We start from the raw sequence: 26,734 nt of genomic DNA, 5'->3' as shown, positions 1-26,734 counted from the left end.
AATTTTGAACTTAAGAAAAATATTTGCTGAGATGTTTGTTACTTAGGCTTCCCCAACAACATTTGTTTCACTTAAAATACTTAAAATACACCGTCAGCTCAGTTATTCCATCCGAGAACTGCAGTTTCGTGCTTTTCAGCACTCATCAGCCCGGAATAGGAATCACATGAGCTAGAGGCGAAAAATCTCTTAAGGGAGCTGAGAAAAAATTAGTCCCAAAATTACTACAAAAAACATTTGTTTCATTTGAAGTTTTATTATCTTTTGCTTAAATTGATCTTCATTCTTTTGTCTGACACAATTATGAAAAGTAAATAGTTAAAAAATCAATGTTTTTAACTGATGGTGGTCAGATATTTTTGTTATGTATATATTAAAAACAGAGTATTTCTCAAATATACAATTAGTTTTGTAAAATAAAACATAGCCATTTTATTAATGTAAAAAATATTTTTCCAGATAAATGAAAAATGTATTGCAAATTTTGTGAAATGGGTAAACACTTTCAACTGTACTTTTAGCCTTTTATTTACCAAGTTTATTTCAATATTTAACTGTAGCTTCTTCTGTAATTTATTTCCAGAAATTAATTGCTCAACTGTTAAACAAAGAAGACCATGTAGTAAATATGATTTGAATAGTTTTCATGGTAAAATTTCATATTAAAAGTCAAAATGTGTACATGATATTGTTTCTATCAAATTAACATTTTCAGAAATTTTCATTTGTTCTTTTTAAGTGTTCATATTTACTTACATTGAGTGATTGACACATTAGATGAAAGTGATGTCCTTAATAAAACTTAATTGACACACTGATTGAATTTGTACGTTTCTTAGTATCTTCTCACCTATCTACTGGAAAAATATTTATTTTAGCTCAACTTAAAATTTTTTCAACAAATGTGTAAAAGCATGACTGTTTTGCTTACTTTAAAAACAAAGATAAGTTAAGTAAATACTAATAGAAATCTTTATGAAATAATTATTAAAAGTTTTCTTTCCTCAACCAAAACCATGTTTTTAAGTAATTCTATTTACATTTTCTTATAACAAAATGATGAAGGGATCTTGAAAGTGCTTTGGATTCCTTTATTTATTTGTGAATAAAAAAAGAACAGAAAAAGTGCAAATATTAATTAAGAAACTAATGCTGTATTAATCTTATCAATTGCATCTAAAATATTTGAGTACAAAATCCAACTGGTAAAATTTTTAAGACATGATATAAAATTTCTCAAGTCAGATTCACAATGAATTGCCAATTTTTGCCCTGGTTTGTATTACATTTGTTATTATTAATCATGCTATTGTGTATATGTGCACAAAGTTACCTTTATTTTTCTTTATTTACTTGTAGTCTATCAAGAAAGCTATTTATATAACTTTAACAAATTATAGTACTTAAATACATTTATTTATTCGATAGAAGTTGCTTTATTTTGCTTTTGAAGTATCTAACTTTTGCAACTGTTTATTTTAATAATAAGTTTTTTGCAGCTCTGTACTCCCAGAAATTTAAAAGGAGAATCACTGGTTTGATAAATAGTTGGCTTTCTGTTTAACGACTTTCAAGGGACCACAAAAATTGTCCTTAAGTAGAAAGCATCCTTAAATAGAATGCTTTTAACACTACAGTGTATTATCTGGGACCGTGAAAAGCTGTCTTTAAATAGTGAAAGTTTTTAAATTGAGCCTCGTTAAACAGAGAGCCTACTGTATTTTTAAAAAATGGTTGAACATTTTCTGTATGTTTTTGGGCACCATTTGAAGTTCTAATGTTGCACTTTACATTTTAAAAATACTTATGTTACATAAGTCTACAACTTAGGCAAGGGTGCCCATATAGAAAATTGCAAGGAGGGGGGGGGGACTCATATATTTTCCCCATGGTTTAGCAGGATATTTTCCCCATGGAAACTGATTTTAGTGCAGATTAGAGTTATTAAAGTTTGACGTTTTTAATTACTTATTCATTAACCGCTGGAGAAGAAATGTTTTCACGTTTTTGCAAAGAAAAAAGTACTAAAAGCAAGCTTTAATTTCAAAGGGGAGGGGGGGCTCTAGCCCCCCTGCCCCTTATATGGTGCCCTTGAACTGAGGCAGTGAGAAGCAAATTGATGTAAGTGCCGAAATAAAGAATTTAAATAATAAGTACAAACAATAGGAGAACATCTCTGTTTTATGGCAAGGGATGATACTAATAGCTTTGATGGGTGCTGCTACACAGCATGATTTAGGAGAAAAAAAAAATCAATGAAAGCCTACCTAGGATCTGAACTTTAAAATCATTTTATTTGAAACTTTAAAAAGTCCACTTACATCCCTCTGCTCCTCGCTGCCTCAATTGTAATGAAGTTGTGAAATTGCATTTATATAATTAATAAAAAATCTGTCCTTATGTAAGTTTGTTAATTATGATGTGTCACACAAATAACAAATAAAATCAAAAACCCTCACAAATTCAAAAATAGATCCTATCTACATCAACCTATAAAGTTCAAAAAAGTAATTAAATATAATTATAAAATAATCCCCCCCCCCTCCGCACACAAAAAAAGAAAATTTTTCTGCTTAATTCTTGTAATAAACTGAAATAGCTGGAAATGCATTTCTGTATTTTTTGTTCATGTAAAAAGGGGGGGGGGGGGGGCAACCGCGAAACAAGAAGCATATTTTTGTTGGGATTGTTGACATTTGGTGACATAATTATATCACTCGATTTTCTTTAGATCCCCTGTTTCAGTGTTATTAAAAAAAAAATACAGTTTACTTTAAGATAGAAAATATGCCATGTCCTTGTTCTTAAAAATCAATCAATTTGTGAGTAGATGTTTGCTTTCTTTCTTTACTGATCCCTTTTAACAAAAATTAACAGCAACGAAACAAACAACAGACAAAAATTGAAATTTCATTTATTTTTAAGTTTATATTTCTATATATTTAACAAGATGTCTACCATTTACTCACCATTTAAGAAGCACCAGCCTTCAAGAAATAGTACTTTTGTTCTTAATAGCACAGTTTTGAAAGAGTCTTAAATATCTAAGTCTTACAGTGAAGAACTTGCAGGTTTTAGAATCAAAACTAGCCACCTACAGGGGCTCGTGCAACCCGCCTGCACCGGATTATCGTACACCACCTAGGCGGTGTACACTAAGTCATCTTTGAAGTTTTGATAAGACATAGTTCTCATAAAAGCATATGTATATTATTCTTAAAGTCAAATTCAGTTCAAAAAGAAAGAAACCTTAAACACCTTTGCCTGTATTTATTTAATTATTATGTTTCAAAAATTTGGAGGTAAAACATAAATTGTTGAGACAGATTTTAAAATAAATATGAGATTCGAAGGTAGGAAAAAAAAATTATATGCTGGTTTTTACCAGATTTTCCCTCTTCATGTGGAACCAACTGCAAAGTAAAATATAAATTGTTTTCTGATTTTAAAATAAGTATGAGATTTAGGGTAGACAAAACTATTTTGACACCACAGAAGTTTTTACCAGTATTTTTTATCCACCCAGAACTAACTGAACTTATTTTAAACCTAAAGCCATTTATTTAGCTGTACTATGAATATGTACCATGATGAATTTTATTTTTTGAATTAATGTTCAAGAGCATGGCGTATTTAATTTTCATTCACTGTAACTGAATTTTCAACTATGCATCTGAAAATATAAAATCTTAGTTATGCAGTTGATTCTCTAGAGTAATGCTTTTTTACTCTACTCTGCTGTTTTGAATAGTTCATTTTGTACTGGCACTTTTCTTTTTTAGTTTTATGTTTATTAGTTTTAGTATTCTGGGACAGTCACAAGTTCCTTGGCAAAGCTTGTACAGCTGTAAGTCAATTTTATTTTGTTTTTTGATGCAAAAACATTTCATTGTACTAAGTTTAGCTCTTGTAATACTCTTTTGCTTTCTCCTGTCATACCAAGTTTCTATCACGTCTGTATTTTTATCTCTACTCTGATTTTCTTATGTAAGATATTGCATATCTCCCACCAATAAAGCATGAATCTTCTCATGGCTGAGATTTACTGAATGTTGTAAAACAAGCAGTTGTTTGATGTAAATTTATTTCTGAAACTAAATTCAAAGTTCCGATAAACTACTTTCTTTGATATTTGTTGGAGGAAAAAAGTCCAGTCACTGACATTTATAATATTAATATTTATAATTAAATGACCTTAACTAAGAAGTTAGTATAATATTTACTTTTGCGAATTGTTAAGCTCTGCAAAATGCTATGATTGTTTTTTTGGTTTCTTCCAAAATATTAAATTTGGTTTCTTCCAAATATTAAATTAATTGAGGTCTAGCAAAATACTAATTTGCTTAACTGCAATTGAGGAAGCATTTAATGAACTATCTTAGTGTGGAAAAAAATTAACCATCTCATCATTTAAAACATTTTCCTGAAATTCTGAGTGGTTTTACGGATGTTGTTAAAATGTTGTGCAGTGTTAAAGGTAATGTTTAATGTATGAAGAATTTTGTAAAATTTTAGGAAATAATGTCAAAAATTCCCTGTGCAAAGTTTTTACTCATATCAATTCTTGACTCCACAATCTCACACTCTCTTATTGTGTTAATCTATTTTTTCTTGCAGTAATTTTTAGCCAGATCTATGTTTTAAGCAACTTATTCCATCCTTCTAATGATTTTACATTCTTTAAATTATATTTTAAACATGATTGTGAATTTCTTCCAAATCAATAACCCTGTAACTTTCTACAGTCAAAATCATTGTAAAAGTTTACATTATATAAAAAAAAATCTCTATAAAGATTATATTTCTGCTAAAAATACATATAAGAATTGCTTGTTTTATGGCACAGAGAGGTATAATGACAAGGGATTTCATGCTTTATAGTCTTAAAAAGTTTTCTACCTTTATTTTACATGTGTCTAAACTTAGCTTTTCATTTCAGCACTTATGGTTATTATTTTACAATTTCAGGGTGCTGCAGCCTTCTTTGATATGATTGAATATTATGATTCTGCTGTTCAGTTAAACATCTCATTCACCAAACATATTGATTGCCGTGGCTGGCAAGCCTGCTCTCGCATGTTGAAAAAGGTGGAGTATTTTTCTCTTTAGTTTTTTTCCCATTTCCAGTTTTTCTCGAAGCTATACTTCTGTTGTCACAATGAGATTATTTTCACCTTGAAGTCATGAAAAAATGCAATTGAACAATAGTACAACCTTGTTTATCCGGACTAATTACAACCAAAATTAATCAGAAGAATAAAAAATCCGGGTATGAAATGAAAGAAAGTTGGGGCTTAATTGAACCAAGCACTGTTACCAGAGGTACATTGTACTAGTCATCATATACAGTCGGACCTCGATATAAGGTCACCCCTTGGGACTTCGAGAATGTGACCTTATAAGCGGAGTGACCTAATAACATTTCATAAACTTCTATCAAAAAAACAAATTCTAAAATATAATGTTTTCAAAACTATATCACTTGATTCAGTTATGATGTTTTAAATAAGTTGAGTCAATTAAAACTTATGAAATTAGTTAGAGTTTAGGAAATTATTTGTTAAAATTTTAATTCAGAAATTTATACAAGTGGAAAAACGGCTGGAATGAGATAATCTCCAGTGATTTGCTGGACGAAAATGGACATGTGCTTACAATGGACACGTGACACTATGGGAGTCCTGCCTTCGAAATTTGTATGCATTGCTAAAAGCCATCTCTATTGACCTTGACCCTTATCTAAAAGCTGTCTAACTGCTAAAAGGTTTTTTTTTTCTTTTTGAGGAGGCGCCCGGCCCCCTTCTCAGGCTGGGCCCCGGGGATTTTGCCCCTGCTGCCCCCTTCTCAGTGACCCTGATCACATTTGCTTCTGTAGCCTCCGGGTAATCCAGGTAATAAGAAAAATTACCTGGCCCCCTCAAAGTCCTTGCAAGCTATCTCGACATGACGAGGGGGTGGCCCCCTGGACGAAGAACGGTGGGAGTGTATACTCCTCATAGGGTGACCCAAAGCGTGAAGACCACTCCATCATGCTCAGCTGAAGTGTGCTGGAATGAGGCGATGACAAACTTCAACCTTGGGTGCCTCACGGTCATAGACTTCCTGAAACTTCAAATACCCCCTTTACCATGACTTGTTGTTTAGAACTGCATGGGTTCATGGACTTGGTCTAGATGTTTCTGTCTGCCAAGTGAGATAAGAAACAAAAACACAAGAAAAACAAATCTGGAAAAAAGCATTCTTACCAATAGATTATTACAGTAAAAAATCATGTTTTGTGAGACAACTATATAGAATTGTTTACAAGACATTAAAAAATACTTGACAAATTTTTACATCATTTCTTTGCAAAGAATTGGTCTGCTATCTTCTGCTTCAAACAGGTCTTTGTTTCAATGAAGTAGGCTCATGCAAACACTTTATCATTTGTAGATAAAAATAAAAAGTCAATGTTTGGCATACTTATAATTATTCTTGCATAATTTAAAATTATTTTCCATGTAAATTTGATCTAGAGTATCTGGAGATTTGGATCAATGAGGGCTGGATAAGCAAAGATGTTCTGTACTTTAAAGTGACTGTGTTCAATTAATTTTATTTTAAAATAATTTTTGTAACTAACAAAACACAAGTAATTATTAATTGCTTTACTTTCGCAAATAAAGCAAAAATATATTTATATTCTTATATCCTCCATAATATAGCTATTATGAAGGTCAAGTTAATCTTTTGTAGGCATGCATTACTTTTTAATTTATCATATGTTTAGAAAAATATATCTTGTATAATTTTGCAGTAAGCATATTTGTTAATTTACACATAAAAAAAATTTTTTTTGGCCTACTTTTTGTGATCTATTTATTTTTGAAGATTTAAAATGTTATGTTTTATCATAACCATAAAACCATAGTGGAACATCCTTCTACAATGTTGCAACAAACTATGACCATCAGAGACATATAAAAAAAAGTTTTTGATAAAAAATAGAATACTTTTATCTATTCAAAATAAGCAAAATTTAACAAATATGTTTATGATTATTGACAACTTAGATTTTATTTTATTTTTCTTTTTAATAATCAAATTGTTTTACTTTAGACTACATCTTTAGTGCACCTTAATGCTCGCAGCACTGGGCTGAACGAACAAGTACTCCTCATTGTTGGTCGAGCATTGCGTTTGGGATCGAATTTAGTCACACTTCATCTGGAAAACTGTGGCATTTTTGGAAGATGTCTTGTGATTTTAGGTAATTATGATGTTATTGCTTGTTATTTAAGGTGCATCATAGGATATCAGTTTGCATTTTTATTTTTTATAGTTATGTTTTTGCAGCAATGCTAAAAATATTAATAATAGTAAAAACAAAAGTTACTTGTTTTCTGAAAGAAGAATGATAGAACCCCCCCCCCTTTTTTTTGGCTGTTATTTTTATTGCAAAAAACATACAATTTACGTTGTACTCGCTAACAAGGACGTAGCCAAGGGGGGGGTCCATGGGGTCCGGACCCCCCCCCCCCCTTCCCGAAAGACCACTGTCTGCTTTTTCTCGGTTGTTGCACCTCAGGACAACAAAAATTTTCCAAAGAGAGAAATTTTATGAAACCCGGTATTTTCCTCTTAAAAATTCCCATTTATCGGCAATTTTCCCGCGTCCGAGTCAATTCAGAACACGAGAACCTCGTGAAATAACTGCGGGTTCCCAGTTGCCGCCGGTCTCTTGCTGTGTCGCGAAGAATCCGTCCGAAAACGATGAATTTCCAATTCAACCCAACTGGGTTGTGACCTTGAAATTCGGCCCCTTTCCCTCAGCCCACCAGATTGTCATCGGCAAAGTAATTGAAAACAAACATTCCCCAGTCTCATTGGGGTGGTTTTCTTTCTTTCTTCTTTTTGTTTTGACTCTTTTCCCGTTTGGACTTGATTTCCTAGACACATGCTGCACGAAGGACAGCCAGAGTGAGGTGCATCCCTGGTGAATCAGTAATTGAAATTCCGATTATTTTCTGTTTTAACACACAGTTTTTTGCTACCACGCGCTTATAGGAAACATATCTTGAACAAAATTGTAATCAGAAGAAAATTAAGTGTACATAAACTAGGTAAGTTGTAGTGTTTCTTTAAAAGTTTTCTTAACAATACGGGCAATTTATGTGTTAATATGTTGTCCCATTTAAAAACTAAGTTCCGACAGCAACGAAAAAGAAATTCTGCACATTTCGTGCGTTTGAGGATGAGAAAAAATGAACATTAATTATTAATTAATTTATTTTTGCTGTTTATATTTTTGGTATGATTTATTTCAGATTCATTTTATATTTTGATTAATAATCTTATTTAAACTTTTAGTTTATTTTTAACAATAATAGATTACTTATCTACCCGGAAGCTTACAACTTTTAAACTGTAATCCTGAAAAGTTCGTTTTTTTTTGAACATAAGTGAATAAATAAATTTGAAGTTGATGTTGATGCAACGAAATTACTTTTCGCTGTATCAAAATTTTATGAAGCGAAGAATGAAATTGAAAATTACTTGAATATTTTACTGTGATCAGTTTATGAAATTGCAAGTTCGGCCATATTAACACATGTAATTTAAAAGTAATTATTTGAAATTCGTACTTTTAAATCTTACTGAAATGTGAGTCTATGGTCCCAAGAGAAGAGCGGCTAGTCATTTTTAACTGAAGAAAAAAATCTTTCTTCGATGTTGTTCCGTTTTTCAAGAAAAGCATATTTGTATTTGTTTCATTGGAATAAGTATTCTGATTAGTATTTACCGCCTTTTTACTGAGGAATTATTTAACAAGCGTCTATGCATCCATCATTAGTAAATTGCGAAGGTAGCATTAAACGTAACAAAAAACGGACATGTGCATTTGACTATAAAATTACTAGGTGAAAGTTTCTGCTATTTACTGCGCATATAATTAAAAAAAGGTCAATGCGAGGTAAATTCTCTTGTGTTTTTTACGTCTATATTAGATTTTTTTTTTACTTTTAATTTCTTCAAGTTAAAATTATTTGCTATTTCTTGCAGTAGAATATCTTTTACTAACATCACATAAAAGAAAGAAAAAAAAAGTCAATACCTACGTTATAAAATATGATATGCTTTCGAGAATACAGGATGATTACAAAATCGCTCCTAGAATGGAAGTTATACCAATTTGAAAATGAAAGAATCAGAAGTGTTATTATTGTTAGATGAATTTTGGAAGGTAGATTTAAATCATTACTGGATTTTCAACCACAATCATTCTAAGAGTTTTTACAAAAGATTCTCTTTAGGCTGTTGAACATCAGATGACGGTTGAGCAAAAAATTTACAAACTGAGGCTATAAGAAACCTATAAGTTTTGATTTCAAAAATTGGCTAGCTTTATGCATATTACATATTGTTGAAAATGTATCTAATTTAATGCTACTGTATTATCGCAATCAGGACGAAGATTACCTTAATGATCAAAATTTGACGTTTGACTCCAAATCATGGAATTTTCGAGTCGAACACTTGCTTACTGCTAATAAAGACAGTAAAGTAACCAAGTTATAATCAAATATTGACACGATAATTCGTAATAGAGTATATTGCCATTTTCCCTGTAGTTGTTTACAATTATGTTTTTAATTTGAAAAAGACTGATTTGTACAGAAGTTTTTTTGTATTGGCAGAATAAACTGAACTCGTGTTTGGTGGTGAGATAGGTGGGTGCGATGCCTCCTCTTGATCTTTTAAATGATACATCAAATTGAAAACATCAGATGAAAATCGCCAATAATGTTTAAATCATTCATGACCTCATAAAAAAAATTTATAAAAAGCAATCATTTGCATTTTTTCCAAAATGTTGTTAAAATAAAAATACATATATGCTTAATTTCATTCACCATACATTCCATTACTCGACAGGTAAAAGATCTCTCAGGTATTCGTTTGGCTTGACAAAATTAAACCCCTAGTGCAGTTTCGCATCGAAGAGAGCTCAAGTGTCTCCATCTGCTGGAAACTCGGCATCGAAATTTCCTGTGCAGTCACATCCGCGCCTTAATGGTAGCATTTGAAAGACTAGATACCATATCGGTGGTTCGCACTAGGTCCGAAAAGGCTAAAGCCTCTAACGAAGTCCCATTAGAAAGAAAAAAAAAATACCATAACGGATCTTAAGATAGCTTTTTTTATCAATTCGTTTTGCAAAAAAATAATAATAACGATGAAAAAAAACGGCAATACGCATTTTTTTTTTTTTTTAATGATTGCAGCAAAGGAAGTCTCCGTCCATCAAAGAGTTAATAGTTTGTTCAAGCTTTTAAATGATGGTTAGAAATGATAATTAGAAAACGGATAAAATTAGAAATTTCATTCAATTTGGTATTATCAAAAGAATGTTATAATGCAGATAAATAAAGAACTAGTTCAAGCTTTTTAAATGAAACCTTGCTAATATTTTCGTCGAGAGGGTGGTTGAATTTTGCCAGAAATCTTGTTCAAATCGGACAGGGTGGCGGAATTATGTTATATTGCATTCATAGTTATACATTCGACTCGATAGATATAGATTTCTTTATTTTTTCAAATAAAATGACTTGTACATATTTTGTTGAAATATATTACAAAGCTTTAATATTTTATTAAACTATTACCTGCGTTTTCCAAGTAATCCATAGAACAGTTTTCGTTTTCCGATTTTCTTTTATTGTACACTTTTTGTTAATAGGAATTTATATCACTCATTTTCAAAACATCAGAACAGAGGAAGCTTATGTGATGGAATTTTTCTATCCATGTATGAAAACTTAGTATGGGATAAGTTTTAGTTTAATGTTAATTTTATAAACTGACAATAATTTTTTTGCCACTTAATGTAAAATTTTTGTTAACTAATTTTTTAATAAATGCTCTATCAATTTAAATTATTTAATTAATTTTAGTTAATTATCATTTTTAACAATTAGTTTTAATTGGATTTATTTTTTAACGTAAATATGAGCTACTAATTTTGCTTTAGCATGCCTCCTCTTTTGAAGTTCGTGAAACCTTGGACCCCCCCCTTAACAAAGTTCTAGCTACGTGCCTGTCGCTAATTAAAAATTTTTGATTTTTAATTTCTTTTAAAAATTGAATACAAAATTGAACTTTGAGCAATCATGATTTATAACTTGTTTTTCATCAAAACTGGTTGTTAAAAAAGAAAGTTTTGCAACTTTGTTAAAGAAAATAGTTTTAATATAAAAATTATGGCTATTAGCCAATTTTGCATTATTTGCAATAGTTTGCTTTGCCATAAATATCTTCCTACTTTAGCAGCAAAAAAATACTCTTCCATGTAGCGACCATCTTTGGTCATTACATGGAGCCCAGATTATGTGAATATGCTATTATATATTTTAACCCCATTTGACAGTGCATAAATTACAATTTTTAAAAATAAATGTAAATTTTTCTCAAGATTTTTCTTTACTTTTAAAAAATTCTGTAGAATTCGAAATGATATTTTAATCTTAAGAAATGATATTAAATTAACAAAGACAATTTTTAACAAAGAAAACTAGAATGTGATTTCTTCTTATGGCTTCTGATGTTATGTATTCTGACCTTCAGTTTTCATTATATTTTGAAATTAATGTTTTACTGTTTGTATAGTTGCTGCTTTGAAACTGAATACTACTATGAGGGAGTTATTCTTAGCAGAAAATAAAATATCCTCTGCAGATGGTTTCCAATTAGGGAATTTGCTGCGAACAAACACTCATCTGGAGTTATTGGACTTAAGCAACAATAAGCTTGGAGTAAGTATTGAAAATATAACTGTAAGTAATTTTTAATGTAGTAATAACCAGTGGTGTAGAAAATGTTTTTTCTCCCAACATCTCCCCAAGTCCATGTGAAAATTTCTGCAAGATATTTTATAGACTGAGACAAAACGTAATTCTGTATTGCCATAGGTATAGATAATCATATAATATAAAAGTTGCATCTTTAAAAACCTGTAGACTGAATTTGTAGATTTTTAAAAAGTTTATTAAGTGAGTACATGTAAGCTTTAATATGGCCTTACACCTTGTGGCATAGCCAGAGTTAACTTAAGGATGTGCATACTGTCATTACTGCAAAGGAAGCTAATTTTTCAGTTTTGAATTACTACTTGGAAAAACCTAAAGCATGCATAAATTTTTTTGTCTTTGTTTCCTTCTTCGTTTCCTTTGTAATTTTGAATCATTTCTTCAAGGATGAGTGTAATTTTAATCAAGTTGAAAAATAGCAAAGATAAATATCATTTAAGAAAACTGAGAAAGATACCGCAAGAACTAAATACCTACATACTGAAATCAGTGAAAGTTAAAGTATATCCTTGAAAGTTCAATTTCCAAAAGGATTTGACAGCAGATGTAAATATAATTTAATTGCAGAAGAAGATAAAAAGTTGGTACAGTACAAAGTTAAATTTTTCAAGTACTTCTCTATAACATCTACAGAAGTTGAAAAACTATTTTCTTTAGGAAAAGTGATAAGAGAGAGAGAGGCATGCTATTTATTGTAATAAAAGTAACTAATGTGCATACCATTTTCTGTGTGAATAATTTATATGATATATATTTATTGCCTCAATAACACTGCAAAAATACAAGAGAAAATCACATTATATTCTGGTTTAACAATGTTTCTCCAGTTAAGCAAAAAAAAAAAAAATCATTTCATATCTTTTTAACAAACTTCAAAAAGGAGGCAGTTATCAGTTTTTAGTGCATATTTTTGGCACTTTTTGTACATATTGTGAAATAATTTCGTGTGTGCAGAAAGGTAATTATATTTTACTTTATTAAAATGAGGTTTTTTTCAGTCTGTTTCATATTCTCACTTACTTACCTAATCAGAAAGTTATAAAACAGGTGCAATACTATTTTTACTGCTATTTTGTTCAGTAAACATCGATTTTAAATACAATATTTTCTTTTAGGATGAAGGGTTAACCCATGTAATGGATAGCCTGGGACAACAGTCTAATACCTCTGGGAGAGGTCTGAGTACATTAATTTTATGGAATAATGAACTTACTGAGAAAGGCATGCCGTGCGTTAGCAGAGCTTTGGTAAGTTTTCTTCATTCCTTTCACCAATAAAGAACATGTACAATGAGATAATAGCAAAATTTTATGTATCAAAGAAAATTTTCTGTAAATGTTTTTTTTTATTTCCAGGAGTGATAGTGGATTTAAGTAAAATTTTTTGACGACAGTGGGAAATTTTTGGAAACTATTAGGAAGCTCACATCCCCTCTCCCCCTTGTAAAAACCCCCTTGTAAAACCCATGTCCAAATATGCATACAAAAATAATTAAAATCATTGAAGAAAACCATTTCAAAAGTTTTTTTGGGGGGTGAGGGGGGGCAGAAAATTCTTCCAATTTCTTTCGTTCTTTTTTTTCTGTTAAAACATTATATAAAAACTTGAAGGAAGAGAGTTAAGGTTAGCAGTTATATAAGTTTTTGGCCCCACTTGGAAAAAGCGAAGATCCAGCAATGGACCACTGCACACTTATTACATCTGTAGACTATAAAGGTTCTTGTCTTCAGACAGATTATTGGGACTAACTGAATTTCCAACACTCATGTGAAATTCCACACCAAGCACACAACGCCAAAATACCTAAGTTTGTTAAAGTATTCTGAGAACCGAGTGCCAATGTTTTGCTTAAGTCAGGAATTTTGAAAGATATTACTTCTTTTCTTAGTCCGTAGAGAGTTATTGCTAAGAACTTCATTTGAGGAAAGTTATTGATTACTATTCTATTATTCATTATTCTATGGAAGTCTTGAGTTGCTTTTGCATCCATTGCGATAACATTAAAAATTTGTTGTAGACCAATCTAGCCTGGATCTAGAAATTTTGGGCTTTGTTTCATATTACCTTAAATTTTGATATGAAACTTTTAAGATACATTGAAAATGGAACAAATGTTGTTCTGCAAAATCACTATGGAGAATAATTAAGAACATTACACATTACTTTTTGAAATAAAAATTTCATTTTCCTTATTTATGTATTTTCTGACTTGCTTCAGAGAAGAGGGAAGGTTGCTTTCAAAACCGAGCCATTTTTGGCTTATTCCAATTTCCTCCCATGTGGTGAAATCTGTAACATTTTGCATGGAAAATTTAATACTCAACCTTTTCTCTCTTTTTTTTTTCTACATACTTGGTTTCATTTTATATAATTATTTATTTACCGAAATGTATCTGTCAGCAAGCAGTTTACTAAAACATCATGGGAGCACTTTCAGATTTTTGACTTTCTACTGTATTTCTTATTTTTGCGAGCTGTGCAAATTAACTTAAAAATATGTAGGCATTTAGACATACATGGAGCACTAGTAGGGAGAACTGAGGCCAAAAAACATCTGTGCCCTGTAAACCATTGATACTATTAGCACAGTTTATATTCTTTCTAAATAGTAGTTTACTCGTCCTAAAAGCACATACAACAGGAAACAAGTAAGAATGGAATGACTCTTACAAGTAACCTTACCTAAGTAAGTATCACCGATTGGAATAAAACTTTGCGCATCAATAGAGCACTTTAAAATACTGAACCCATATTTTCTTGAATCGACTACAAACACCTTTATTAGGGTGAAATTCACCCTTAAATTTTCGGATAATTGGGAAATAGAAGATATAATATATTCTTTTATTTTTAAGTTTAATTACAAAAAATTCAAACAATGATTCACAATTTGAAAAAGCTTAACGAGCTAAAGTTGACATGTTTCAGAATTTTTCTGAAAGTACTACTTTATAGGGGTAAACCATTCTCTGCAATATTACCCTGTCACACTGAATGACCCTAAAACTTAAATCTATCAGAAAAAGGTGGTGTTATATATCAATAGAAAGCTCTATTTTTTAGCTTTACAATATTTTTTAAAAATTTTATTCTACTATAACTGAGGAAAAAGTTACAGCCATTTGTAAAAACACACTTTTCATTTTTTCGCACATTTCGAGTTTATTTACTGGCTTATATTTCAAACAATTTTTCAAAATAGAGGTCTAAAAATTGGCAAGATTGCTTATCTTGTCATAAGTATCCTTCATGCTAAATTTTATTGAAATCGGAAATGGTGAGGTCAAGGTCATTTTCCTGACATGTAATCGCTCATAGGGAACTAGCGGCAAGACGGGATAAGATTGCAGTGGATGCTTTTCCCCTATAAATAGTATTCTCAAAAAAATCTTGAAACATTTCAAACTTTAGTTTGTTTAGTTTTTTTCTAATTGTCAATCATTATTTGAAATTTTGTAATTGAAATGCAAAATAAAAGAATATATTGTAACCTCTAATTCCCAATCATCCAATATTTAGGGGTAAATTTCGCCCCTTTAAAGGTATTTCATGCAGTAAAAAAAAACACGGGTTCAATATTTAAAAGTGTTCTATCGATGTGCAAAGTTTTATTCCAATCGGTGATTCACACTTGGGTAGGGTTACTTGTAGGTATAATTTTTTTTTTAAGTCAAAAAGTGATACTTATCTGTTAAAAATACTTGAAATATTATTTATTTGAAATTGAAATATTTATTTGAAGTTGTATTGAAATATTTTTTGATTTGAAAAAAAGAAAAAAGTAAATCAGTGTTATACAGTCGTCCCTCGCTACTTCACGCTTCGACTTTCGCGGCTTCACTACATCCGGTTTTTTCTTTTTTCAAATATAGTAATTAGCCTTTTTTATGCGCTCGTGTAAACTTTTTCCTACAAAAGAATAACAAAGTATGTCTTCCAAGTAAGGTAAGCTCTTCTGAGGGGTTGTAGTTGCACTAGTTGAGGAAGTGGAGGTATAAAATCGCAGAAGAAAGTGTAGGAATCGCTATTTCATTTTAACCGTTAAACACTATTACTAGAAAGTATAAATCAATAGGGGATTAATACATCTGTAAATAGTGTTCAACACTGTACTAGCTTTTTAAGTTGTATGCGCAATACCTTTAATGAGGATAAAGGTAGAAGAAGAACGGGGACACATGCGATCACTAACTGGCAATTCATGGAACAAGTTAAGCTATGAAGTGTGTAAGAACTGCATGTGTGTATGTAGTTTTATTTCCCAATAAATAACTATGTGATATCTATTACGTCTAATATATCTCATTTTCTCATATTTTGTGTAATATATTAAGTAATGCATATGTAATGGTGGCTTAGGGTGCTGTTTCATGTCTCGGGGGGCTCTAACTATGTTAAAAACTTATTTAAATTGCCCTAAGTAAGTTAATGCGCTCTAGTTAGGAAACTACTCGGTTTATAAATACAGAATCCTATTTCGCGGTAAAGCCTGGAACAAATTAACCGCGATAAACGAGGGTTGACTATATTTAGGAAGTCAAAGACTAGTTTCTTCAAATTTATGAAAATTAATTTTATTTTATAATTTTCTATTATTTCTGTTACTACTTTTTCTGAAAATGTTGCAAAATAATTAAAGCTCAAAGTTCCCTGTGCGTTTTTTAACCTACCAGTTTCTTCTCTGTTTTTTCCTCTTATCTCTATTTGCATAAAAGTTCAGGTTTAGACAAGATTTCTATACCATGTTTCCTTTCTGGTTATTTATCCCAAATGCATTGAATATTGAAGAAATTATGTGAGTAAATAGTAGTATTTTGAACTCTTTCTTTCTTTTTTTTCTTTTGCAGACTTCTGCTCGAGCAATAAGAAGATTAAATTTGGGCAGCAATTCAATCCTGAGTTCTGGAATCCAAGAAATGAAACAAAGTTTCATTTGTAACAGAACCATAGAAATTTTAGAGTTGGAAAATGCTGGCATAACTTCAGAAGGTAACACCGTTTATAGTTTTAAACTAGAGTAGATACTTCATTGGTGTAATACATTACATTACACATGGGAACATTTTTTAACAAAACTTTTGGTTAAATTTTTGAGTTGTTTTAGAGTGAAAAAGATATGCTGATTTCAGAATTGTAGTTAGTTTTCATCTATTATGTCAGGTGTTTCTCTACACCTTATGTGAATGACCCATATGACCACTTTCCGTGAAAGGTCTATCACAAGAAGTTCTTTTGCTCTCCTATTGGCTAATATAAACCTTTTAAAGTTGATTTGAAATGAGGTGTTTCTTTTAAAAAATATTATTTCTGTCACAGCTTGTGACAAATTTTAATTAAGGGTGTAGTATGGTCTGGAGGCTTGATTTTAAGGTAATTTTACGGGCCTAATAGGAAAAAAACTAGCTATTTTCATTATCCATTTTTATCAGTTTTTTATTTATACTTTAAAAGTACAAAAATGCATAATAGTTGAAAAAAAATTCAAAATTGAAGTTGGTAGAGGTTGGCAACGTATGGACTCTAAAAAAGGGGGTCTCCTGGTTAACATGATTCCAATCCTCCAGGTAATCTGAAACATAAAGTTAAGGTTAATTCTTACTAAACAAGGACGTAGAATTGTCTGGATGTAGCCGATTTGAAAATTAAAAAAAAAATTCACAAAATGGTATCGTTTTGAAACATTTTTTTCAATTTTTGGCTAATTTTTTGAACTTTGGTATTTTTTTTTTAAATAATAAAAATCAAAAATTACAAAAACCCCTGCTTGGAGACAATTTTGATAGTACTGAGAAAGTCTGTACCAAATTTCAAGTTAATCGGTGCATTAGAACTTGAGATATCTTGTCAACCGTATTGAAAGAACTAATTTTGAGAAAAATGCGTTTAAAGTTTGCAGTCTTACTTCAGCAAAAGAGTTTTTTTTAACAAAATCAACTGTAACTCCAAAAATAATTTGAATTTCCATAAATCCTATTTAGAAACTTATACTTAAAGGTCCAAACTTTGAGAATATGAAGGGGGAAAAAAAGATTATTTTGAATTTCTAGACTAGAATACCCCCTTAAGTTTACTCTCATGAGAAAAAATAAATTTTCAGTAAGGAATGTAAAATACAAGGTCTGATAATGAAATAATTGGACTCAGCATGCCCTTGCCATTAAGCTTGGTGTGGAGGAGTGAAAATGGAATGTAGTCGACTTTGATACTTACGTTGCATCGGGCATTTTATTCTGTCCCTCGGCCTAGTTCAATTAATATTTCATCCTTGTTTGAGCAAGTAAGACATAGTTGTGTCGAAATGCCACTGTCACGATATCAAGCAACGGATGAATTTGAAGTTCCTTGTGAAATTTTAAAAAATTCCATCCAGATTTTCTAAATTGTTAGAAGAGATCTTTTTCATATGTCACACATAATCGAATTTTTAAAAGGCATAAATGATTTTCAGTAGGTACGGCAGTTGCAGAAGATGATGTGCATTTCAGTCTACCAGTGACAACAAGAGATATGATGAAAACTTTTAAAAAATTAATGAAATCATGCATAAAGATCAAGGTTTGCACGTTTGGATGATGTCAGTTAGTACAAAACTTTGACTGAGAGACTAAAAAGAAAACATTAGACTTAACATTCGCATTGGACAAAAGTTTGCACAAAACTGTTACCCAAAAAAACCAAAAACCTCGTGCATTTTTTTTTTTTCAAATAATAAAGGTGCAGAATTAAAACATATGAAATGTTTTATTAATATAAATACTGAATGATAGGCCAAGTAGGAAAGAATGCATTATGAATTCAGCTTGACTTTGAAAATTTTATTTAAGAATGTTTAGATATCTATCATAATATGAAGATGTAATATAAATTGTATCTAGATTCTAGTTAAAGCATCCTATGATCTAATGTTAATCATATCAGGTAGTCATTACAAACATCAACTTAACCGCAGAACGTACTTTAAATATTCTGAATGATAGAAATATTTAATGAAAAATAGAAATCTCTGCTTTTTTGGTTCTACTAGTGAAGAAAACACAAATAAATAATTTAATCAGTCAAATTCATTTTGAAAAAAAGACAGTAAGCTTAATATGTTTGATAACACTAAAAATATTAAAACGTATGGAGTACAGTAAGATATTATGTAGTACTTCTATAATGAGTTCAGTACTAAAAAGCTCAATAATACTAAAAAGCCAATTAGTTGGCCCAAGCTTCGGCATTTGATGAATGGTCTGAGCTGCGCTTCGTACCATTACTATTGTAAATGCCCTACATATTGTGAATTGTTCCCTATGAGCCATATGTAGCTTAAAAACTTGAAATGATGGACTAAAACTGAGGTCATTTTTTAGTCTTGGGCCAAAAGTCAGTCAAAAACAAGTCACAGATCTAAGTCAGAAAATCACTGTTCCCCCATGCTACACGTCTCAATCAAAACCAGTTGTAAAATTTTTAATCTTACTAATATTTTGAATATGGGAGACTATAAACATTTTCAATCTTGCATTATACAGCTAGAAGTTTGATAAATTTAGCAGTGACATATCAAAGAGTACGTTTCGTCCTTGGGTCATGTTTTCAAAATTTCAAGCGACTCAGTTCAGTTCTGAAAAATAAAGTTTATTTAAAAAAACATTATTACTAAAACATGACTGTTTCAAACGCTTAAGGAATGCATAAAAAAGAAACTGAAAATAAATAATAACAATAATATTTTTATTTGATTATGAAGTGGCAGTAATAAGCATGCAGTTTTATTTTTGAAAGATAAAAATTACAACTTTGAGAAAAAAATGCTCAGGATTATGAAATTACTACTGATTGGAAACGTCTTCGATGCATGCATTTTTGTTGTTTTTGACACAAGTCATTGTGTTCTCTCCAGGTAAAAAAAAATGGCAATATGTTTCTTGATTAAAAATGTTTCAGTTCGATTAAAAGGACTTTTTCAAAAAAAAAAAAAAAAAAAAACATTGTAGAGAAAGTTTTTTTGTTTATTTTATTTTACTTATTTATTTTTTTGTATGCTATATGCACTCAAACCCCAAGTATTTTTCAATAGTATCAATTGTTTTCTTAAATTAAAAAAAAAAATGTATGTATAATGTTTAGTTTGAAAAACCTTTGCTAAAAACTGAGTAAATTAGATTTGTATCACCATCTTGCAGTAGCAAAATTTACGCAAGATATAAATTATATGAAGAAGATACAGGAACTACAAATTATTTGATAATTTTTTATTATAATGATTATTTATTTATATGTCTAAAATCGTCTTTATACTGTTTGTAGTTTAATCAATTAGAAGTTAAACATTCTTTATAGTTTGAAGTAGTGTAAAAATTCATTATTATTTTTTCAGGGGCTTTTGCTTTAGCAGAATATATTTCTCAAAATCAGTTTCTACAGAAATTGGATTTAAGAGGTAATGACATAAGACTCGAAGGCCTGAAAGCCCTTTCTCGGGTGATGAAAAACAGTGCAAATGTTGTTAGCTTAAGAGTTGATCCAACTTCCAAAGATTTGGTAATATTTTTATAAAAATCAATTTGAAATCTTTTGTGTACACATTTCTTACATGCTTAATACATTAATTATGAAAAATATGACATATTTTCTTTTCAAATTTTTGCTTATTGTTCATTTTGTGATTACAAATTCTTTCTAAATGTATGAGTTTCAGTGCATATGTTAAACTTCACTATCTAGCTTTCAAGTTACTGAACAGTGTGAACACATATTTTCTCCTTGTGTCCACAAAAAGAAAAATAAATAATAAATTCAATAAATAAAGTAGGTAATAAAAAATCAGAAAACTAACAAACAAAAAGAAAAGAGGTAAAATAAAAGTTAAGAACAAAAGTAAAACTTTATAAGAGGGCACAGAACTCAAATGGAGCAGTTGCTCTGTTACACTTAGGTGTAATTCACTAATCTGGGAGAATAGGGAATAATTATTTTAAAAACTTTTGTGAACTTGCATAAACCTCTATGGTATATAAAAAAGAAGTAACAACATAAAATTGCACATTACTGCATATACATGTTTTAGAGTTACAAGGAATACCTTTTTCAATGTGAAAAATAAATGAGCTTGTCTCTTCACTCTTAAGATCACTTATTTTGCATTGAAAAAGGACTTCCTTGTAACCCCGAAACACGCGCATACAGTAATTTGCAATATTTGTGCAATTTTACGTTGTTATTTCCTCTTTTTACCTCTGTGGTATGCTTTCTATATCAGAAACTTTAAAAAATTTCACTGATTTTTTTTGTGTCGTGTTTAAGTTTGGAAAAAAATTGTAGTACAAGCTATTGATCAGTATATATAAATTGTGTAATTCCTAGCTTAATGGTTTTAGATTTTCTCTAAAGTATTGTGTTAAAAATATTTTTTAAACGCAAAATAAATTGATGTTACTAAAAAACCTTAAACTGTTATTACGAGTTACTAATACTAAATGTGAATTAGACTTCCTTTCTATTCTCATTTTGGCCGCAGCTCAAATTTTTGCATATTTTAAACGTTTTTTGATGATTGAAAGAGATAACCTCAGCACTTACACATACACACACACACACACACACACACATATATATATATATATATATATATATATATATATATATATATATATATATATATATATATATATATTAAAAGATATGCATACATTCATAAGTTGTTGAAACAGTACTTGTGTATTATATAAATGCTTATACTGTTAAGAAAATATCTAACTTTATTTTTCAGAGTGAACCTATCAAAGAGCGCCAAGCTGAACTTCAAGAAATCAACAAGTTTTGCCAAAGAAACAAAGAAGCCAAAAGTTCCTTACCTCCCCAAGATGCTCAGCTGTCCACCCTCTTCAATGGAATTTTTTCCCATGTGCTTCCCACCACTTCACCAGTAGACTCTCAGCAACAGAATATTGGAAAGTCTCCTGTCAATGGACCTACCCCCAACTGCCTGAAAGGCCGTTTTCGAGTATCTGTCGTGGTGTTGAACCAAGATGGCTCCGACTGTGTGATGAAAAAGCCTAGTCCGGCTTCTCGCTCCATGTCATTGGACACGAATAATTCCTTCTCGGCGAGCGATTCAATCTTGAAACCATGTACTGTTGATATGAGCGAAAGTGTCAAGCACGTGCCATTGGAGAACCTCGTCTCAGATAGAGTAAAATGGATAGAAGATTTGGGTGTGGCTGGTGAGAAAAGAAGTCAAGATTTGGGCCATCAGCATGCAATATGTGATGAAATGAAGCCCTCAGATCTCAAGCAAAAGAAATCTGTGGGACTGACTCTCAACCTGAGTTCTCTTAACTCATCAGAATCTGAACTGAAAGCGAGACGCTTAAGCTCTCCCACAATCTCCTCTGCTCCCCCGGTGTCACGTAAAACACACAGCATAAAAGGCTGTAAAGAACTGGAAGGGTTAGATCTACGTTCTACAGTGCCATTATCACCCACTCGATTGCATGAAAGTTTTGGTAATGTCTTCATTTTTCTGTTTTAAGTTGCACAATATTCATGCAATTACTATACATGTTCATGTATGTGTACACAGTTGGTTAACAGTATTGAAAAATCTAGCATATCGCTCATTTGGAACGAGAGTGCCACAATGCGAAGAAATGAAATTTTACAGTAGATGCGTTTGAAGATTAACTCTTCAGGAAATTTGTTGTAAGAAAAGTAAATTTGCTGCGTTCTCCAGTGGTTAATGTTATAATAAAATATCTGTCTATTTTCCAAAGAAGATAATGTCATTTGAAGCCCTGTAAACAAAAACAAAAAATTGTATAGTGGTACTCTTCTTCCAAACGAGCAATATATGAAAAAATTCATAAAAAAAGCGATTCACATTTTATGATTCTTTAAACTATGTAAGAAAAACTTTTAATGCATAAGTCTAAATATTATGTCGAAAATACCAAAAATCATAAAAACAAAATCTATTAAATCAAAGTGTATGAAAATTGAAAATTCTTTAAAAATACTTTAGAATAAAAAGAGTGGACTTGGAAATTCTCTATTGGGTTAAATGCAATGTAAAGGACTCAGCAGTCTACAACTTTGGGAAGATTAAGTTCTTGGACCAATCAGCTTTTAATCATTGAGTGTTATAAAATGTTAAGAAACAAAGGAAATATTTTAAGCAAAGGGTGTACATTGTTTTATGTTGAATTAAAGAAACCACTAAATAGAAAACATGCCATGCTGTTAGAAAGTTTTTTTTGTAAGAAAATTCTGAAAATATACTTTCTTGTGATAAAAAGTTCAATAAACATTTGTCTGTTCTCGAGGAGTTTAACGGGCATGATACATAAAAATAGATTGATACATATGCTTGTATTTTAAACATTGGGTTTTCATGTTTTATTAGAACTGAAATTATTCTCAAACTATCTGAATTTTAAAAACGGATTATGTAATGTGGAATACATGAGTACAAATATTATTCTGATGAAATAGAAATAAAAAAGATGCTTATTTTGAAAACAAATTTAAAAAGAAAAAAAAAAAAACAACTTTTTGCCCATCAAGAACTTGCATCAAAATGTGTGGCCTTAAAACTCTCGTGTGAGCATTTTCTAACACTTAATTTCTTTTTCTCTCTAAAAAAAAGTCAGTGAATGAAATATTCCCAACCAAAAAAAAAAACATTAGTTAGACTATTGCGGATCTTAGGTTGGCATTTATGAGAGAGTTGACATTACAGTAATGTATTACAAAGGCATAGATGCATTTATGTGTGCTTATATGTGTACTTAATTTATCATTTTGTCTTTCTTTAATCTATCTATTTTCTTTTAGATTTTCCAGAGCCTGAAAGTGAAGTCCCCTTGAATGCCCAAATGAACATAAAATCATCCCAGACATTATATATGGTTCACTAAGTGTAAAAATTATTTCTTATAAAATATTTTATGGAATCGTTATGGTTTGAGATATATATGTGAATGTTTAAAACTTTGTAAAGGAATGTGTATATTGGCTTAACATGCTCGCGGTTATATTTGTTTGTCCGTAAAATAGTATTTGTCCCTTTCTCTCCTAGCCATTTCCTTTTAATGGCAAAATCCTCAAGTACATTTTGTTTTGTTACTGTTCAACCACAAAAATTAGTTCACAATTAGCATTTACTTCTGAAATGTGAATGGACATTTTCTTAAAAAGAAAAAATGGCAGGGTGGGGGGGGGGGGGGAGCAAAGAAAGAATATGATGAAGTTAACTGCAGCAAGTTATTCCACATCAAAGAAGAAATATTTTTCGGCAATTTTTTCTGAAAGAAAAACTTATCAAAAAACCCTGCATTTAAAAATTCCTCTATCGAATATAAATATTTAAAATCAACTTTTTTCATTAAATTTTTTTTTTCATATATATGCATTGTCAACATATTTCATAGATTCAGGTTTTTGAAGCTTCAATTGAATGCCCAATGAGTTTTTAAACTTGAGGTGTTGATGTATATTTACATTATTCTAATAAAAATCTCCAAAACAAAAATTTTAAATAAAAGACCTTCACTAAATTTTTACTTTTTTGGTTAAGTTATGTTTGTTTTATATTTTTAATTTGTTTGTTCGGAGCTATATTTGAAATAGCTAAATGAAAACGATGCATAACATTGTCATCTGGTAAAACGATAGCAAATGTCTGAAAATTCAAATATTTTGTTATACCTAAGTAAACCTGAAAACTCAAAATCATATACTTTTTTAATATAAATGCTGAAACTCACAATTTCATCACCAAGCTCATTCTACATTACTGAAAAGCTTAAAATGAATCCCCTACCTCCAGCATTACAAATGTTGATTTTAATGAGCATTTGAATTTTAATTTTTAAAAATGAATTTCAATAGAACATTTGCCATAAGATTAATTTTTTTCAAGTTTCTGCAGTCAATTTGGTTTATACAGTTGATGCTTCTTTCCATACATCTTCAATTTTTGTTTTTACTAATCCTAAAAAAATCTATTGGTATGATTCATTTTTAATTCTTTTTTATGAACCTAAAAACAACTGTTACTGTTCTGCCTTGTCACATTTTTCATATTTCTTTTCATTCATAAACTCATTTATTGCATTGGAAAACAGGTTCCTTGTAACCCCAAAACAGGTTCATGCAGTTCCGGTAAATTTCAATTGTTATCTAATTTATTTATTTTGTAGGTTATTGCAATTTTTTTTTTTTTGAATAATCAAATACTTTTCAATATTTTATAAATATTGAAATGCTTATTAATATTGATTTGTAATTTTCAAAATGTTGTATCACAGCAGGCTGAAAGTAATGCCTACTTTAGTGTGTGATGTATAAATTAAATTTAGAAAGTACTTTAAATGTATATGTACTAATTTCATTTAGTATACATTTTATTTGACACAAAATCTGAAGTTTTCAATTTAGCTCATCTTTGAGGTTTGCATATATCTCATATTCAGTGGTGCACACTCCAGGGGGTCCAGACGCCTCCCATGGCTGATATTTTTTAACTGACTATAATCTTATGTATGTTGTACATAAAATAATTCCAAGCAAAAGTAACAATTATTTCAGATTTAATCAATGAAAAAATATATATTTTTTTCTCTCTTTCTTCTAGGATGATGATTTTCCTTCGCTGTTTTAATTTTTAACTATGAGAAAAGTAAATGCATCCCTTCTTGTGCTTTCTGGTATTTTAATAAGTACAGTCAATTCGCAATACAGTCGACTCCCGCTGCAACGCGATCCGACTTACGCGAAATGGCTATAATGCGAATTTTTCACGAATAACAAATTTTAGAGCTAACGCGAATTTTTCGCCCACAATGTGAATTTTTTTAGAAGGAAGTATCAGCTTCGTTATTGGCTACTAAATATTGATTACGTGAATGTTATTACGTCCCTTTGAACATCACTGACAGCCAAAGATCCCATGCCAAACTAATCTAGTGCATCAAATAAGTGAATCTAGTGAAGGTGGCACCTTAGTGTCACCTTCATCTAAAGTTTGAAAATGTGAAGAAAAAGAAAGTTTCTGATGAAAAAATTTTTAAAAAGCCTAAGATTCTCGATATGCTTGAACAATTACAAAACGTCGAAGGTAGCGCGACAATAAGTATGAGTGAATCTTCCATATGTACAATTAAAAGTAAAAACAAAAAGATGTCGGTTAAAGTTTAGAACTTAAACTTTAGTTTCAATATTGAAGCTTGCAGAGCAGTCTAGCAAAGTAAAAATTATGAAAATGGAAGCTACGCGCTCTTGCGTTGTGGATTAATAAAAAGATCATGTAGAGGAGATGTAGTCACAAATTGAAACGTTTTAAATAAAAGGTGTAGCGTATTTAAAAATGTATTAGATAAGAATAACGATAAGATATTTGAGCATAAATCATCACTAGTATCCTCATTTTTTAACTCGTAAATATTGCTACTAGTACTATTTTGTGCATCATTTTAATTTTATTGCATGCAGTGTGTACCGTGTTGTGCATCTTAAGTATTTCATGTTGAATAACAGTTTTTTTTATTTTTTAAATACAGTAAAAGTTCAGTTCTTTATGGAAGAAACTGTAATGGTTAAGGAATGCTTAAGAGCAGTTTGAGGGGTATAAGTGCCTAAAAGTATTTTTTATGCTTTAAAAAATTTGTATGCATATATTTTTCCACAATGCGAAATTTCAACTTACGCGAGGAGTCTTGGAACGCATCCCTCGCGTAAGTCCGGACTCGACTGTAACTCGAGTCTAAAGGGACTGACGAAAAACTTCGACTAATCAGAAGTTCGACTTACCGTTAGTTTTGGTTTTGACATTTTTGTATTAAAAAACCATCAAATATTTTAATTACTATGTGCATATAACAGACAAGATTACATAACTTAAA

At 30.5% G+C, this 26,734-nt stretch overlaps 1 protein-coding gene across 1 annotated transcript in view; it reads left to right on the top strand.

The window, feature by feature from the left end:
• Positions 1–23,749, top strand: part of LOC129225281 (protein phosphatase 1 regulatory subunit 37-like) — a 37,677-nt gene extending 13,928 nt beyond the window's left edge. Inside the window, exons 5-12 of the mRNA XM_054859868.1 lie at positions 4,969–5,088; positions 7,099–7,249; positions 11,647–11,792; positions 12,962–13,093; positions 16,694–16,835; positions 20,212–20,375; positions 21,604–22,339; positions 23,667–23,749. Of these exons, the coding sequence (XP_054715843.1) occupies positions 4,969–5,088; positions 7,099–7,249; positions 11,647–11,792; positions 12,962–13,093; positions 16,694–16,835; positions 20,212–20,375; positions 21,604–22,339; positions 23,667–23,749 (1,674 nt within the window). The remainder of the gene's footprint in view (positions 1–4,968; positions 5,089–7,098; positions 7,250–11,646; positions 11,793–12,961; positions 13,094–16,693; positions 16,836–20,211; positions 20,376–21,603; positions 22,340–23,666) is intronic.
• The last annotated feature ends 2,985 nt before the right edge of the window (positions 23,750–26,734 follow it).

Source organism: Uloborus diversus, chromosome 6 (genome assembly GCF_026930045.1).
Source record: "Uloborus diversus isolate 005 chromosome 6, Udiv.v.3.1, whole genome shotgun sequence".
Classification (NCBI taxonomy): domain Eukaryota; kingdom Metazoa; phylum Arthropoda; class Arachnida; order Araneae; family Uloboridae; genus Uloborus; species Uloborus diversus.
Note: the sequence above shows the minus strand (reverse complement) of the source record. Positions and strands in the feature narration are given on the sequence as shown.